Source organism: Enhydra lutris, unplaced genomic scaffold, assembly GCF_002288905.1.
Source record: "Enhydra lutris kenyoni isolate GAN:26980312 unplaced genomic scaffold, ASM228890v2 scaffoldscaffold50, whole genome shotgun sequence".
NCBI lineage: Eukaryota > Metazoa > Chordata > Mammalia > Carnivora > Mustelidae > Enhydra > Enhydra lutris.
In genome coordinates, this window is record NW_019154134.1 from 11,911,579 (window position 1) to 11,927,821 (window position 16,243).

The 16,243-nt window shown below is 38.2% G+C and overlaps 1 protein-coding gene across 1 annotated transcript in view; it reads left to right on the forward strand.

Annotated features, from left to right (window-relative positions):
- Positions 1 to 16,243, forward strand: part of LOC111156906 (zinc finger SWIM-type containing 6) — a gene marked incomplete at its 5' end in the record, with an annotated part of 192,982 nt that overhangs the window by 108,061 nt on the left and 68,678 nt on the right. Inside the window, one exon of the mRNA XM_022518037.1 lies at positions 14,977 to 15,333. Within this exon, the coding sequence (XP_022373745.1) occupies positions 14,977 to 15,333 (357 nt within the window). The remainder of the gene's footprint in view (positions 1 to 14,976; positions 15,334 to 16,243) is intronic.

Genomic DNA, 16,243 nt, shown 5'->3' on the forward strand with positions numbered 1-16,243 from the left:
GATCCGAGGACCCTGAGATCATGACCTGAGCTGAAGGCAGAGGCTTAACCCACTGAGCCACCCAGGCACCCACAATTAAATTCTTAAAAAAACAAACAAACAAAAAAAAAAAACAAAAACAAAAACAAACAAACAAACAAAAAAACAAAAAACCAAGTCCCTGTAAGTCCACTGTAAACCAAAGAAAAAAATAATTTTGAGGTGAAAGTCTGGATTTTCATTAGCTGTTTTAAATGTGAGTATACATATTTTCAACGTGAGAGAGAGAGAGAGTGTGTGTATGTGTATACATATATATATATAAATGTAAAGTTTAGAATTTGAGGGTTTATAGGAGATCTACTAGAATGCCCTTTAAATAAATAAGAGAATAGATTTTGAACTCTGAAACACTCAGCATAATTTCGTGTATATTTGTCTCTTGCTCTTTTTTAGGTACTAAAAGGATCCCCCCCCCCCCCAGCAAAGTAAGGGACCACTGCTTTAGTCCTTTAGCCTCTTTTTGCAGATATGAAAATGAGGCCAGTGACTGAAGGTCAAATAGCCAATTAGTGGCAGAGCTGGGATTAAAACTCAAGTCTCTTTCCCAGATCACTTCTTACTCCATTATACTCACAATCCTTAGGCACATTATTTTGATTCTGAAAAACACATTAATCCACTATATACATAATTGGTACTTACTTAGCACTCTTAAATATTTGAAGACATTTGGGTTTACATTTCTTGTTTAAAATGAATGGTATTCAAAAATTTGGCCCAGGAGTTCTGTTTTCTATTTTAAATTATTAATTAAAAAAAAAATCCTAACGTTTGGTAACACAAGATTGTATTATTCATAAGTTTGGTTTTTTTTAAAGATTTTATTTATTTATTTGACAGACAGAGATCACAAGTAGGCAGAGGCAGGCAGAGACAGATGAGGAAACAGACTCCCCACTGAGCAGAGAGTCCGATGTGGGACTCAATCCCAGGACCCCGAGATCATGACCTGAGTTGAAGGCAGAGGCTTAACCCACTGAACCACCCAGGCACCCCTAGATCATATTATTCATAAACCATTTTATTTAACAGTTATTTGATGTTGAGAGGAAAATTGTGGTTGGAACTCTGGGCCAATACCTGTATTTTTCTGATTCTTTCTATAATGTTAACGAATACTACTTCCCAACAGAAATACTTTCCTCGTCTAAAAGGGAATCTGTCTTGGGGCGCCTGGGTGGCTCAGTGGGTTAAAGCCTCTGCCTTCAGCTCAGGTCATGATCCCAGGGTCCTGGGATTGAGCCCCATGTCGGGCTCTCTGCTTGGCAGGGAGCCTGCTTCCTCCTCTCTCTCTGCCTGCCTCTCTGCCTACTTGTGACCTCTGTCTGTCAATTAAATAAAAATAAAATCTTTATTTAAAAAAAAAAAAAAGGAATCTGTTTATTTGTATTATAAACACTTTGTTTTCAGAAGAAATAAATACAACCAAGTTGTTATTTAAAATACTGTATATTTATTATTAGTGTCACTTTTGTGAGATTTTGAAAAAGTCCCACTTAAACAGGGTAATTATCTATAGTAAGAATTTAATTCTCACTAACTACTCCTTCACATACCCTTCCTGTATGATAATGCACATAGATCATATGTTTTCAGACTTTGCTCTCTTGCAGCTTTTCATACCAGAACAATTCCGTATAGAGTATTCAGATTTCATTTAACCTTTCTACTAAATAAAATTTTTATATTTTCTTTATTAATTCGCCACTCAAATACTGATCATATGATATATGCCAGGTGCTGTTCTACGTACTTAGGCATGCCATCAAGATCTTAACAGTCCCTCCTTCATTGGACACCATGTACTGTTCCTTTGTATTATGGAATAGACTCTAGTGCAGGATTTGCATGTTAGACTCTCTCGGGTCTTCTCTCAAATAGATATGTGAGCTTTGCCACTCATGTTTCTAGGATTTGGAGGTAAAATATTGTAAACACTTTCCTTGACCATTATGGGTTGAGAGTATCTGGTATTCTGGTTCATTGAATATTAATAGATACCTCTAGTTGGGAGAATGCCAGATGAACTTTTAAATCTCAAATTGTGGTACAGATAACAAAGTTGGTGTGCTTTCTTTTGTATTGCCTTAATACGAAGAGGCTTACTTTTCCCAATAAATAATTAGTACTTTAATGGTAGAAGGGAAGTATTGTTGATGAGACATTTCCAGCCTTGAAGCCACTCACATCTGAGTTGGTTTAAACTCTTGGAGAAAAGTGACAAAAAGTGACAAAAGTGACAAAAAAGTGACAAAAAGCCTGTCAATTGGCTCATGTTGATATACGATTCTAAACTCTCATTTGAGCCTTTACTTGAGCAATCCTACTGCTCTCCTTGAAATATGTTTTCTCTTCTTTTTTTTCCTTTTTTCCCTTTCTTTTCCTATAGCTGTTCTAGACCTGATACTACCATTCTTCTTTAAAGTTCTAGTAAATAGGGCGCCTGGGTGGCTCAGTGGGTTAAAGCCTCTGCCTTCGGCTCAGGTCATGATCTTGGGGTCCTGGGATCGAGCGCTGCATTGGGTTCTCTGCTCTGCAGGGAGCCTGCTTTCCCCTCTCTCTGCCTGCCTCTCTGCCTACTTGAGATCTCTGTCAAAATAAATAAATAAATCTTTAAAAAAAAAAAATTATATATATATATATATATATATATATATATATATATATAAAGTTCTAGTAAATAGTGGTGCCTGGGTGGTGCATAGTCTTGGTTTCTGCTCAGGTGTAATCTTAGGGTTGTGACATTGAGCCCCGAGTTGGGCTCTGTGCTCAGTGCAGTCTGCTGTATGCTCCCTCTCCCTCTCCCTGCTGTGCTCACACACACTCTGTCTCCCTTTCGCTCTCTCTAAAATACATAAATCTTTTTTAAAAAAGTAAAGTTCTAGTAAATAAAGTTCAGTAGGACTCCGCTTATTATGTAAGTTCTCAGAGCTGTTAACCATTCTGAGGTACGTTCTCAGTCTCCAGAAGGGTGATGCTGGATGCAACTTAATCCAAACTTGTATGACATTATGGAACACCACCCTCCCCTCTTCCCTTTTGAGGAATACCTGTTGATGTATATAGAACTCAGTTTGGGAAATGGGGGTCTGTACTCTGTTTTTCTTCTTGCTTATTTCTCAATACAGCTTTGTTCTGACTTCTTAGGTATCAATGGCCTAATAATCCAGTGAATTCTCAGAACTGGAGCCCATGTGTTATTCATGGATACTTCTCTCTGGAGCCTTGTACATTTACCTGTTACCAAGTGAGGGGATTAGGGAAGTGATTGTTGAATTGTATAGCCACTCATGTTCATAATTAATGGATGGGAAGGGAAAGAATACTGCCATTTAGGTGGTGAAGGCAGACAAGATGCTTTGATGCATTAATTTCGTATCATTTTTAATGGACTTTCATGTTTATTTTTCTATATCTTACAGATTTTGTATGAACTTAACCTATATTTATGCAATCATAGAATTTTTTAGATTAAATTTGGTTCCTAGATATAGAACACAAAAAGCTATCATGCATTAAGAATATCAGTTGTAGGGGTGCCTATGTGGCTCATTTGGTTAAGTGTCTGCCTTCAGCTCAGGTCATGATGTCTGCAACTCTGATCGAGCCCCATGTCGGGTTCCTGGCTCATCAGGGAGTCGGCTTCTCCCTCTGCCCCTCCCTGCTGCTTATGCTCTCTCTCTCTGTGCCTCTCTGTCTTAAGTAAAATCTTAAAAAAAGAATATCCGTTGTAGGCAGATGGTTAAAACTTACGTAGGTAAAAATTAAGTGTTTACTTTTATATTGAATTTCAGTGTTTTTAAAAATTTTTCCCACATGCCAGTCAGTGTGTTACATGTTATACATAACTACAGCAATAACAGTATTTATCCTTTTTTTCTCTCCTTCCCTGGGCCATAATTTCGATGTGCTTTGCGAAGACCCTTGCTTCAACTCTGTGGCAGCCAGGGCAAGTCAAAGGTCTTGTGTGAGTGAGTGTGACGATGACCACCCTTTGTCTTGTAATGAATACTCTCCATTACTGCTGTCTACCTTCCTAATTTTCTAGAAATCATCTAATATAATCTATTTTCCTTATTTAATGCAATAGAAAAAAAAAAAAGAACAAGAAATAAGATATGAAGCAACTTGCCCATGGGGCAGACATTAGATAATGGCTGAGATTAGAACCAGGAGCCCAGTCTCGCTCTGCCTTGTTTACCTTGAGTGCTGTAATCCATCTTCTTCTCTGGAAAGTGGCTGAATCGCAGCAGAGGACTGGGCATCTGTGGGTTAAAGAGAACTTTGGAGTGTCCTGTTGGTAAAATAGGCTGGGCCAGACAGTAGGCCAAAGCCTCATTGATGATGACTGTCAGTGTTTATACTTGGTGTGTGGTCATTACCAGGCTTCCAGAACATGTGTTGGACATAATTTATATGGCAGATTTTTTTCCTCAAGAAGACTGAGCACCTTTTTGATTTTACTAAAAGCACTTTTGTATCTCTTAAGTAATTTATATTCACTGTAGAAACTTTAGGAAGAGCACTTCCCCCACACCAACCAAAACGAGGGAAAAAAAAATCTGTAATCACACTGAGCCAAGATATGAGTAGGAATATCTTAGTAAATTTCATCTGCATTCTGAACAGGTGACTGGTCTCTTTGCTTCTCTTTTATTACTTTGTACTAAAGGGAAAAAAATGTACCACTTAGCCAAGGTATAAACGCCATCTACTCCCTGTTCTTAAAGGCATACACATAGAACAGCAAAGATTTTCTTCTCAGCTGGATCTCCATATACAGGGAAATAATAATACTTACAGCCCTGGCAAGCCTAGTGTTCCTTGGGATTCTTTGAAGAGACCAGAAGCTCTAACTTCGCTCTGCTCATCAGGCCATAAATTAACTGGGAATGAAAAGCTGTGGTCACTTTTCTTCCACAATAAGAACTGCAAGTTTCCTTATGGTTGCATCCAACTTTAAATTAGTTTCCAGCTCAGTGACAAGATGGACTTGAGCTGTGAAACTAATTTTAAGTACATTGACACAGAAGGTAAACATTAGGGATAAAAAAGGTGTTATACATTTTGGAAGAGAGATCTTTAAAGGTAGGAGTGAAAAATTGCTTATTGAAACTAGAAGTTATTTTGAGACAAACTTGTCTTCTAATTTTCCTTCTTTCCTCCTGTTTGGAATCAAATCACATTTTAAGAATGTGTTATGTAAAATGTGGACAAATTTTTAGAAATGATAGTTCCATTAATTTGGGAATATGAATATATTAGAGTAGAATTACTACAATAACAACAACCTTTGTCCATTATTGTAATGGAAATGCTAGCATGCTCCTGGGAGCTTGGCATTTACAACAGCTTACACGCTCTCGCCAAAAGGCTAGGGTTTTGGTACACGTTGACTGTGCCAAGCTTCCAAGAGCATTTTATTTCCATTACAATCATGATGAAAGCAGGCATTCCATACAAGGATTCCTTGTGGTGGTTAACATATATTGTCAGTTCTACTCCTTACAGCAGTCCTGGAAGATAGGTATTATTAATCCCTTTTAACAGGTGAAAAAAATCAAGGCTAAGTGACTTGTCTGAGGTTATTTAATGCAGATGTGTTGAATTGGAAGGAAATTCTGAAGTACTACCTCACCTTGTGTTATCCTGTATGTTCTGTTGCCTCTGACTTTTTCATACAGGCAAAAAATATTTTACTAAACTAGTTGCCATTATTTTTTTCATTAATTGGTTGTTTTGAATACACAAAGAATCATCAGTTATGAGGAATCCATGGGACATTGTGAAATGATCTCTTTGTAAAAGTAAATACTCTTTAATTTTTAAGTTTTAATTTAGATTTTGAATGAAGGCTTTTCTTAAAGTAGGATGGTGTAGTTATAAGTATTAACAATTAGGATAGTAGTACATTTTTTTGTTACACTGGAATTTTTATTTTTTTCATTAATTAATTAATTTATTTTTTAAAGATTTTATTTATTTATTTGACAGACAGAGATCACAAGTAGGCAGAGAGGGAGGCAGAGAGAGAGGAGGAAGCAGGCTCCCTGCTGAGCAGAGAGCCCGACACGGGGCTAGATCCCAGGACCCCGGGATCATGACCTGAGCCGAAAGCAGAGGCTTTAACCCATTGAGCCACCCAGGCGCCCCTACACTGGAATTTTTTTAAAAAATTTTTCTTTCTTAATGCTGAGACCAGTTTAATATCCCATACCTGACTTTGTGGACTGGGGAGCATATAGGTTACATAATAAGCTAGAAATGGTCTACATTCTTTATAATCACAAGGTATATATTCTTTCCTGTTCTATTTACTTTGTTCACTTAAGTGTATTTTGACTAGAAGAGACTTGTTTAGGCTATAATTCTAATCATCTCCATCATTGGTTCCCGGGGCCAGAAGCAGCAGCAGCATCACTTGGGATCATAAAATGGGGCCCAGCAATCTCTAGGATAACAAGTTCTCCAGGTGATTCTGATGCACATTCCAATTCGAGAAGCCCCATTCTATATGTCCCACATACCAAGAGCCTAAGAGGATTTGTGCATTCTTTCATCTAACAAATGCTTCTTAAGTTTGCTTCAGGGTAGTCCTCTGTGATGGAAATGCCATAGATCCTGCTGTCTTAGATGATGTCACAGACCTCTGTTGCTAGTGTAACACAGTGTAAGAGGGGAGTGGACTCTAAATTAGAGATAACTGTTAGTTAAGTTTAAAGTATCCTGGGCTTGGGGCCAAAGCTTTTAGTTATTTGTGACTTTTGCAGGGCAGGGCAGGGCAAGCAGGGCTTGAAGAGCCCCATCACTTCCTTCACTGACACAGTTACGAAGGGCCAGGCTTGTCTGGGAGTTGTGGATCTTTGGGCTACAGAGATAAAAGACAGTGCCCTGTGCCTCCAAGGGTCTTGAACCTTAACCCACTTACTGTCTGGATCTGTTAGTTTGTCTCCTTTCATCCCTTTAGATCATTTATGTGTTGGTGTGGAGAGTTTTTACGTGTGCATATTTATCACTTAGATTATAGAAACCCATGTTCCTAACAGTTTTTCAGAGCCCTCCTTATTAATTCAGAGTGTCTTTTACTGCTACCTCTCAGAGACAACCTCAGCTTGTAAAAAGGGAAGTATGATCATAGCCTACTTTGCAGGATGGTTGCGAGAGCTAAGTGTGTCCTAGACTGGGCCTTGGGCATTAGGAATTGGGTTAGGGCCAAGATGTGGGGGCTCATGCTGGGATTGAGGGCTCAGGCCCAGGCTTCAGGGTGTAGGTGGAGAATTTTGACCACCGAAGCTTGCATTCTCCCCTTCTTGTTCTGAGTACTCTTTTTCTCCTTAGCTCTTGGCTCTGGTAAACAGAATTAGTCTCTAGAGTTTCCCCTTTACCTTCCTCTCCTAAAGCAAACAACCAAGCATTTCTTAAAGGTTGTTTGGCTGTAAGCAACGACAGGAAGTAGACAGGTAAAAAGGATGTTCTGTTCCTTGATCTAGGCCTGGACCCTGGGAAGTAAGACAAAGGCGTGTAGAGGTGCTAAGAGTTGGTGTTTGGACACCAAAGGGCTCTAATAAACTTAATTTGTACTTCTGAAGTTGAAGACCCAGGTGAGAGACCATGTAGGGGAGGGGAAGAGGAGGAATCACTGAACTGTGAGTTCAGTTGGGGGCTATGCAGATGGAGCAAGGGAGCTGGTCTGATCTGGCCTTTAAGAAGGGTGGAAGGCTAGAACTACTTTGCTTGTATTAGAAAAGGTTGGGACCCAAGAAAGTAGAATTTAGAAGATAGGACAAATAATGAAAATTCCTAAGCATTGTGCAATTTTACAGTTGTGCAGATAAGTCAAATTCTGCCTAATTTGTTTATACCCCTTCCCATCCCTCCCATTCTGAGGCTAGACAGTGTTTGTTTCCCTAAAATATGCATGTTAAAATACAGAAATGCATTCTGGAAAATTAGTTCTGCCCTTCAAGATTTGGCATGACAAGGAATGATGTGTTGGTTTTTTGTTTTTTGTTTGTTTTTTAATTCAGCGCATTCTCTTTAAACTCATTCTCCTCCTAGGTGCTTATTGCAGGTAGCTAAATTAATGGGTAAGTGTTTTTTCTTTAGAAATAATTTTAAATAACTATTGCCATTCATATCTAATAACATGGTTATTGTGATCATATGGATCCTTATATGAAATGGTGTAAGAATATACATTAACTAGAAAATAAAAGCGATGCTGAACAGAATGCCTCTGGGAGCTTTTGGTTGGACCCATCCAGTGCACGCTCCGTAAATTTTTATGTTGTTTATATGGTATGCTGTGGGTTACAGTCTGGTCTTTGCATTAATTTGCCATTGTCTTTCTCTCAAATATTAATGAGGTGTAGGAGTGATTCCATCCCAGATAGACATTTTTAAGATGAACTTAAAAAAAAAAAAAAAAAAGCTTTTCCTTTAAAAAATAATTTTTGTGGAAGACGGAAACGGCTTCATTAGTGATTGCCAGCAAAATCTCCTAATGTCTTTCTATAAGCTGTTTAAGCTTAGTATTAGAAATGAGGGCTAGAGAATTTAATTAGCCAGCTTAGAGGATGCAGTCTCTCTAATTTAGGATTTCCCTTTGAGAAAATTATGTAGTTGTAGAAGGAATATCATCTTTAGACAAGTCAGTTTTTGAGTTGTTTAGTGCTGCCATCTTGGGCTCTCCATCACATCTGTGTCACAGATCAGGAAATTGTGCTTGATTTGAATTAGATTTTTAGTTTTTAAATTGATAATTGCAGCATGGCATGTTGTTGGATTGTGTGCGGTATTTATCAGACTTAGGAAAGGTGAAAGTTAGGTGTTTGGAGGCAATGATTAACTCATCTGTTTTACCAAGGGAACACATAATCAGCTATTAGTTACTCTGCATTTAGCCAATATAATGGGTTTAGTCAACCAATGAATACTTTGTTATGCGAGTGTTAAATGTTAACACTTTTGCATTTTTAGACTTAGCTTAAAAAAAAAATACTGAAAAACCTCTCATAACCCTTACCACCCTTTCAGCCATAACATTACATTGCCTTGGTTTCTGCCTTTTAATTTCCCCAGGGTTTCTTTTTATTTAGGAAAGGGTGAAAGATGTATTTGTGTAAGTACTACACCAGTGCTTCTGTTAAATCCTTTTTCAACAAAGAATATGTTACTTGAGCGCCTCATGCACAGGGTGCGTATTTTTCTGAAAAGAATGTACCCTGAAAGAAGTAGTTTTTAGTGTGTGTTTATTTCATGTCTGCCAGTTTGTTTTTTTGCTTAGAAATTTTCTAATGCTTTGCATTTGTAGCCATTTTTCGGTTAACTGAATGTATGTATGTTTGTATGTATATACACACACATACGCACACAAAACAGCCAAACTTTAGAAATTCTTTGTGTATTTTAAAGCAGTTGTCTTTCCAGTCTGGTGTCACACGTCTCCTAGTCCCCTTTAAAATGCTGCGGAAATCCAACTTTAGATAGGATTTCAGGTAAAGTTCAGTTTCCTGAAAGATCAGTTTTCAGGGAAAGTTCATTTTAGAATATCAGTGATGGAGTAAATATTTGCTTTCTAGAAACTTTAATTAATCCTTGTTAATGTGAGATTAATGTAGATGATATGAATATGTGTTCATGGGAAATTTGCCCCTTAAGTGTTTCTCTGCTGAGTCTAACTCACTACTGACCAGGTGCAAGTAATGCCATTGAAAAATGATTTGATGAAGAGTATTTATTTTTTTCCATTTCTTAGCAGCACATTATAATTGCAGTTTTTGGTCTTTCTGATTCTTTTTTTTTTTTTTTTAAGATTTTATTTATTTATTTGACAGAAAGATCACAAGTAGGCAGAGAGGCAGGCAAAGAGAAGGGGGGAAGCAGGCTCCCTGGTGAGCAGAGAGCCCGATGCGGGGCTCCATCCCAGGACCCTGAGATCATGCATGACCTGAGCCTAAGGCAGAGGCTTCAACCCACTGAGCCACCCAGGCAGCCCCTTTCTGATTCATTTTTAATGACTGAGGATCCCACATCTCCTTTGCTTATGAGGATTATGCCTATTACTGTTTGAAATTAAAGCTGAGAAAAAAAAAAGAAACTATTCACCAAATAACAGTAATAAAGTTGTTAATATACCTTTAATAATAAAGAACATACCTTTATGAACAAAATAACTGTAGTCCCCAAACAAAAGATATTTTAGTGGAAGAGGTGTCTTTGTATTACATTTTTTAAAATCTTCATAATGTCTGTCTTTGTGTAAAGAGCTGGATTTTCCTGTCTCTGTGATCATTCTGTTGTAATATCACACATCCTGTAGCCTCTGGAAAATTAAATGTACGCTTGGGAGGGAGAGTTTAAAAGGTCAGTGACGTCTAGGTAGAATTATGGGGAAAAAATGATCTTTAAGAACCCATGAAAGAGTTTTGGGGATCCTGTGGGTATATCCTGACCACATTTTGAGAATCGCTGCATTATAACATTGTAGAAATGTGTATGGGTACTAAAACAAAATAAATCTCTCCCCTCTTGTTTTCTGGTTTCTCTGTGTATAAGGTAATACTCATGCACAAAATTAACTGTGTGTTGGTGGAACTTAATAGAAAAATGGTGAAAGAAAGCTGAATTAAACAAAGGTGTAACTGACTCTGAAGATGTTTGGTTTTGTTGTCAAACAGCAGTGATCCCTCTAGTGTCATCCAACTCACTTGCCTCAGATATTTTCAGTGGCCACGCTTATGTCACAAGCCATTTCTCAAGTGAGACCTCCAGCCCCCCTCCAAGATTCCAGTAGCAAAGATTAAAAAAAAAGTGTTGTACATGAAGGGAATGTGTCCTACACCCCTCCCCTGTTCTCCAGCTGGGAAGGGAAGGAAAGAGAAATAAAATTTAACGAGCACTTTTACTATGTGCCAGGTGCTTTACATATGTTATTTCATTTAAATCCTCAAAACAACCCGAGGAGGTATTTCTAGCCACATTTTGCAAACGAATAGAGGAAGACTCAGAGAGGTTAAATAACATGTCCAGAGCACACAGCATTTAAGTGAGAGAGCTTGACAGGAATCAAAATGCCTCTATTACCAAAGCTTTTACAGTGCCGTGCCTTGGTTTTTGCTTTGTTTTTCTTTGGTCTGGAGATTGAGAATGTGGATACAAATGATTTTTGGGGCTCACTGATAAAACCTGATGGTGATGAGACAATTTGCCCTGTGAGGTTTGCTCTTATGGGATTAACTGTCTTTGACAGATTGTATTTTGGAAAGCCAGGTAAATACGTTTAAGATAAGAAACATAAGAAAAGGTTTATGTAATTTTTACATATTTTTACATAAGAAAAGGTTTTACATAAGAAAAGGTTTATGTAATTTTTTTTTTTTAGTTTTAGTTCTTTGAAAATTAATTGCCCATTGTTTTACTACTAAGTGCAGAATTGCCCCTTTCTTTGTCCTCAGTTCTGTCATACAGAACAGTTAACTATACCAGAAAGAGATTTCTCTATTTGTGAATCTACAACAATGGGTCATCAAAGTTTATCTGAACTCCAGAGAGGCAAAATCCATTTTTAGGAGCATTATTTTGTTTCAGAAACCTAGGAGACAAGACCAGCTGTGGGTAGGGAGTAAGGGCTGGAGGAAGGATGGCTTATGTAGCTTATCTAGCTGTCTAGGCATTGTTGAGGGAGGAGTATTCTTGTTTCCTCTGTGGGTGCTCTGGCATGATTTAGGACCAGCTGAGAGTGAGTTGGGATTTCAAAGATTTCTCAAATCAGGAGGACCACACAATCCTAAAAGGAGGCCTGAGGAAGTTCCTGCATACTGACTTAGTATTGCATAGTCTTATAAAATAACATACCAGCACTTACTTATGTGTGTATGTAATTTTCCTTTATTTAAAGTGAAGTCAATCACCTCTAGCAACATCACTCATCCTAACCTAAAGGTAAAATGGGGGAACCCCCATACAAATAACCCCAGAGTATTGAATAGGTGCCATAAAACTAGTCAAATTAGAGGCACAGCTGGCCTGAGGGCAAAGAATTTTCTATGAAAAAGACTAACTGTATGGGAGAGGAGATCTTGTGATGGCTGATAGTGGAAAAAAGTAACAAAAAGCCCACTTAAAAAATACTGTCTCCTGCAGATACCTGTTATAGGGAGTGTTGCCCCCATCACTTGGTAATACCAGATGGTCAGCTGATTCTGGTGGCAAGGTAGAACTTAAGACATTAGGAAATCTTTCTAAGAAAAATGATTGGAATTTTTAAAGGAGTTTGGGTACTTGAAAGATGTCTAGAATTGCTTAGAAAATGAACATTCATGAAATATCTTAATCTTTGGGGCGCCTGGGTGGCTCAGTGGGCTAAGCCTCTGCCTTTGGCTCAGGTCATGATCTCAGGGTCCTGGGATCCAGCCACATAGGGCTCTCTGCTCAGTGGGGAGCCTACTTACCCCTTTCTCTCTGCCTGCCTCTCTGCCTACTTGTGATCTCTCTCTGTCAAATAAATAAGTAAAATCTTTAAAAAAAATCTTAATCTTTGATGATATCAGATTGTTACTCTGTAAGACGTGTATATGTTTATGTGTGCTCACATATATCCCCTTGAATTAAATTGTTTTGACAGTCACAATATTCTATAATTTACTTTTTAAAAGACTGTATGAGATTAGTAAATATTTGTTGTAATGAAGCTGAATAATGAGTTTTACCTTTGGCATCATTTCATGATAGCAGCATTCAATATACTTTACTTCTTTCTAACTTATGCATCTGAAACAGTTTTCTGTAAAACTATGTGAAGGATTCATCACTTTTCTTAAGGGGCTCTTCTTTGGTAGTTAAATCAGCCTGTTTTTTGAAGCACCTGTTAAGTTATCCCCTTACAGACTAAATACTAACTAGTCTAGATCTTGGATCTTCAGTTGTCTTGACTTTGCCTGTGATTGGAGAAGTTCTCCAATATTACTTTCATGGAGAGACAAAGATGTTGACTTTGGTGGACTAGGAAAGATAATAAGCTGGGAAGGATCATCTTAATCTGTGCCTGTCCTGTGGATTTTAAATTACTGTATGCTTTATAGTACATCTGGTATATAACAAGGTAAGTTTCCCTTATTATTCTTCACTTTTGAAATTTTCTTGTGTGTTTACTTTTTCTGTGACTTTCCTCATGGGAAAAAAATCATTAAAAATTTTTAAAAATACGATTTTATATCACTATGTATCTTTAATTCTTGTTTTCAAAAAACTTCTTGACTGAAAGAGGCAAAGGAGACTGGAATACTCATTCTGAAACAGATAATCCCTTTGTAAGAAAAACGAAAGTTATCATATTACAATAAATTTCTTGTCATGAAGTTTAATAGTAACTTTAGGGATTGTTCTTTTTAAATTGATTAATTTGGTAAAGATTATTACCACATGTTTCTCTTTCCACTATGTTACTATATATGAATTATTAGGATGAAATTATATTACTCTGAAAGATTTCTTTGAGTAGTGAGTACTCTCTGGCCTGGTTATCATCCCGTGGGGAAGATAGTAAGTAGGGTTCAGGTGCCCCCCCCACCTGTGAATCTTAGGCATCATCTGGCTGTCACTGTCGTGTTCTGTGTCTGCCATTCCTCTCAGGTTTCCCACATGGTAAAAATCTTTCTCTTTGTGAATGAAGACGGTGACCTGCTCAGTGAACTTTAGTCAAGTAGCATAGATAGTGGAAAGCTGAAAGAGAGCCGGAGGCTTCCTTTTGGAGCTTAGGTTTCTGTCAGGTACCCAAAATCTTGAGGTAGATCAGTGTCCAGAAGTTTCCCCAAGTGATCTCCTTTAACCCTTACCTCTGAATTTGGCTATCAGAGAAAGAGGTGGAACTGAGGGGAAGTCCCCCCCCCCCCCATTTAGGATTAGCTTTCTACATATTTATAGGAACGTAAGGAGGAAGTTTTGTCCACTGGCCAAACAGGCCAGGACTGACTGCTGGCAATGTGGTGGGAGGCAATTTTCAGAAGTCTGTGAGCTCTTCCTATGGCTATCCAAGGGTTGGGGGTGGGGGAGGTTGTTGTGTGTGTGGGGTGAATGTCCCATGTCTGGACCATTATAAGCAGTGGCCACATGGCTTGTTGGTCAGGGAGGATGTGGAGGATTTGTGTGTAGTTCTAAGTTTAAGTTGTGAAGCCCCTTTCCACTTGGCGATTTTGTATGCTCGTGTGTGTGTGTGTGTGTGTGTGTGTGTGCATGGGTGTGTGTGAGCCCATTTAACAAACTTACATGTGTATCAGCTTATTGTGAGTTACTTAGACTGTGGTATGTATGAGATCTGGTGGGCTTTGCAGTTCCACCAGTAGACATTGCTAATGGACATTGCTGTACTGGGGCATATGTTATGCATGTTACATAAAGGATTATTAAATAAACAAATTTATCTTATCAATGTGTGTGAAAAATCCACCCCAGAGTTGCATTTTTGGTTGGAGGATGCTAGTGTCTGCCTGGAATAAAGGTGGAGGGGAGGGAGAGTTTGTTCAGTAGAAAACCAAGCTGGCCTACTCTACTTGGAAAAGTTTAAAAAAGAAAAGGAAGAAAACCACTGATTTTTGTCAGGTATACCACAGTTTTGGAGTAATTATGGCTTATTAGTGCTGTGAACTAACAACTTCCTTTAAGTGTGATGGCAGCGTATTGCTATAAGTGGTTTTGTAAGGCTATGTCAAGTACTTCAGCATGTCTGTTGAATACCATTTCTTTTTTTACCTGTAAGATGTGGAGAAGGGGAGGTGCGGAGGATGTTTGAGTGGCCTGAATGTTTTTACTTGAAATTAAAAACTGTCATTTTTTTTTTCTTGGAGCTGTCAAGTACTACGCATTTCAAAGAATTAGAAATCCTTTATAGCATCTGAAGGCAGCAGCTAAACTCTCTCTTCCCTTTCTCTCACATAGGTTTCCACTTGAGTGGCACAGTGACAGAACCTGCAATACAATCGGAGCCAGAAACTGTTTGCAACGTGGCCATCAGCTTTGATCGTTGCAAGATTACCTCAGTGACCTGCAGCTGTGGAAACAAGGACATATTTTATTGTGCTCATGTTGTGGCACTGTCTTTATACCGCATCCGCAAGCCAGATCAGGTCAAACTGCATCTTCCCATTTCAGAGACTCTCTTTCAAATGAATAGAGACCAACTACAGAAGTTTGTACAGTATTTGATCACAGTGCACCACACAGAAGTTTTGCCAACTGCTCAGAAATTAGCAGATGAAATTCTTTCCCAGAATTCAGAAATCAACCAAGTTCACGGTGAGTTACAGACATTCATTCTGTAGAGTTCTTCTCTTATTCTTTTTCATTTATAAATTCAGTTCTTCTGCATAAAAATGAATTAAATGTGATTTTAGGTCATCAGCATTGCTCTTAAGTAGCCAAGAGAGATTTAAAAAAAAAAATTAAATTGTTTTTATTACTGAAGTATAGTTGACATACTGAAATTTTTAAGTTTAGTTTTGCATCCTAAAATATTTCTTTTGAAGTGTTTTGTGTATTCTACTAGATACCAAGCCTTTTGTGCTCAGAAAATTTCTCATTTATTGAAATTTGTCTCTTACACTTTTTCATTTAGGAAAATTTCATCAGATACTAGATACTCGTTACAGGAAACATGGACTTAGTCATTTAATTCACCTTTGTCAGCTTTTATCAGTAAACTGACTTGCACATACTCCAATTTTTTTTCCCTTTTCTTTTAAATTTTATTTTCTAAAGCTGGACATTTCTTTCTCTCCCTTCCTCTCTCACTCTTTCTCTTTTCTCTCCCTTCCCTCCCTTCCTCCCTCTGTTCCTTCCATCCTTTTTTTAGTTGGGGGGGGGGGTGGTGTCAGGCAGAGATAGAGGGAGAGACTCTTAAGCAGACTCCACGCCCAGCACACAGCCTGACCTGGGGCTTGATCTCACAACCCTGAGGTCATGCCCTTAGCTGAAATCAAGAGTCAGACATTTAACTGAGCCACCCAGGCACTCCCAAAGCAGGACATTTCTGACAGGATGCCTCATAGGAGGAAAATAAATTATAATTATTCTTAGAAAAATATTACAACTTGTTCAGAGAGAATTTAGGAGATGACTATCATTGTGTATAAGAAATCTCAAAAATGGGACGCCTGGGTGGCTCAGTTGGTTAAGCAGCTGCCTTCGGCTCAGGTCATGATCCCAG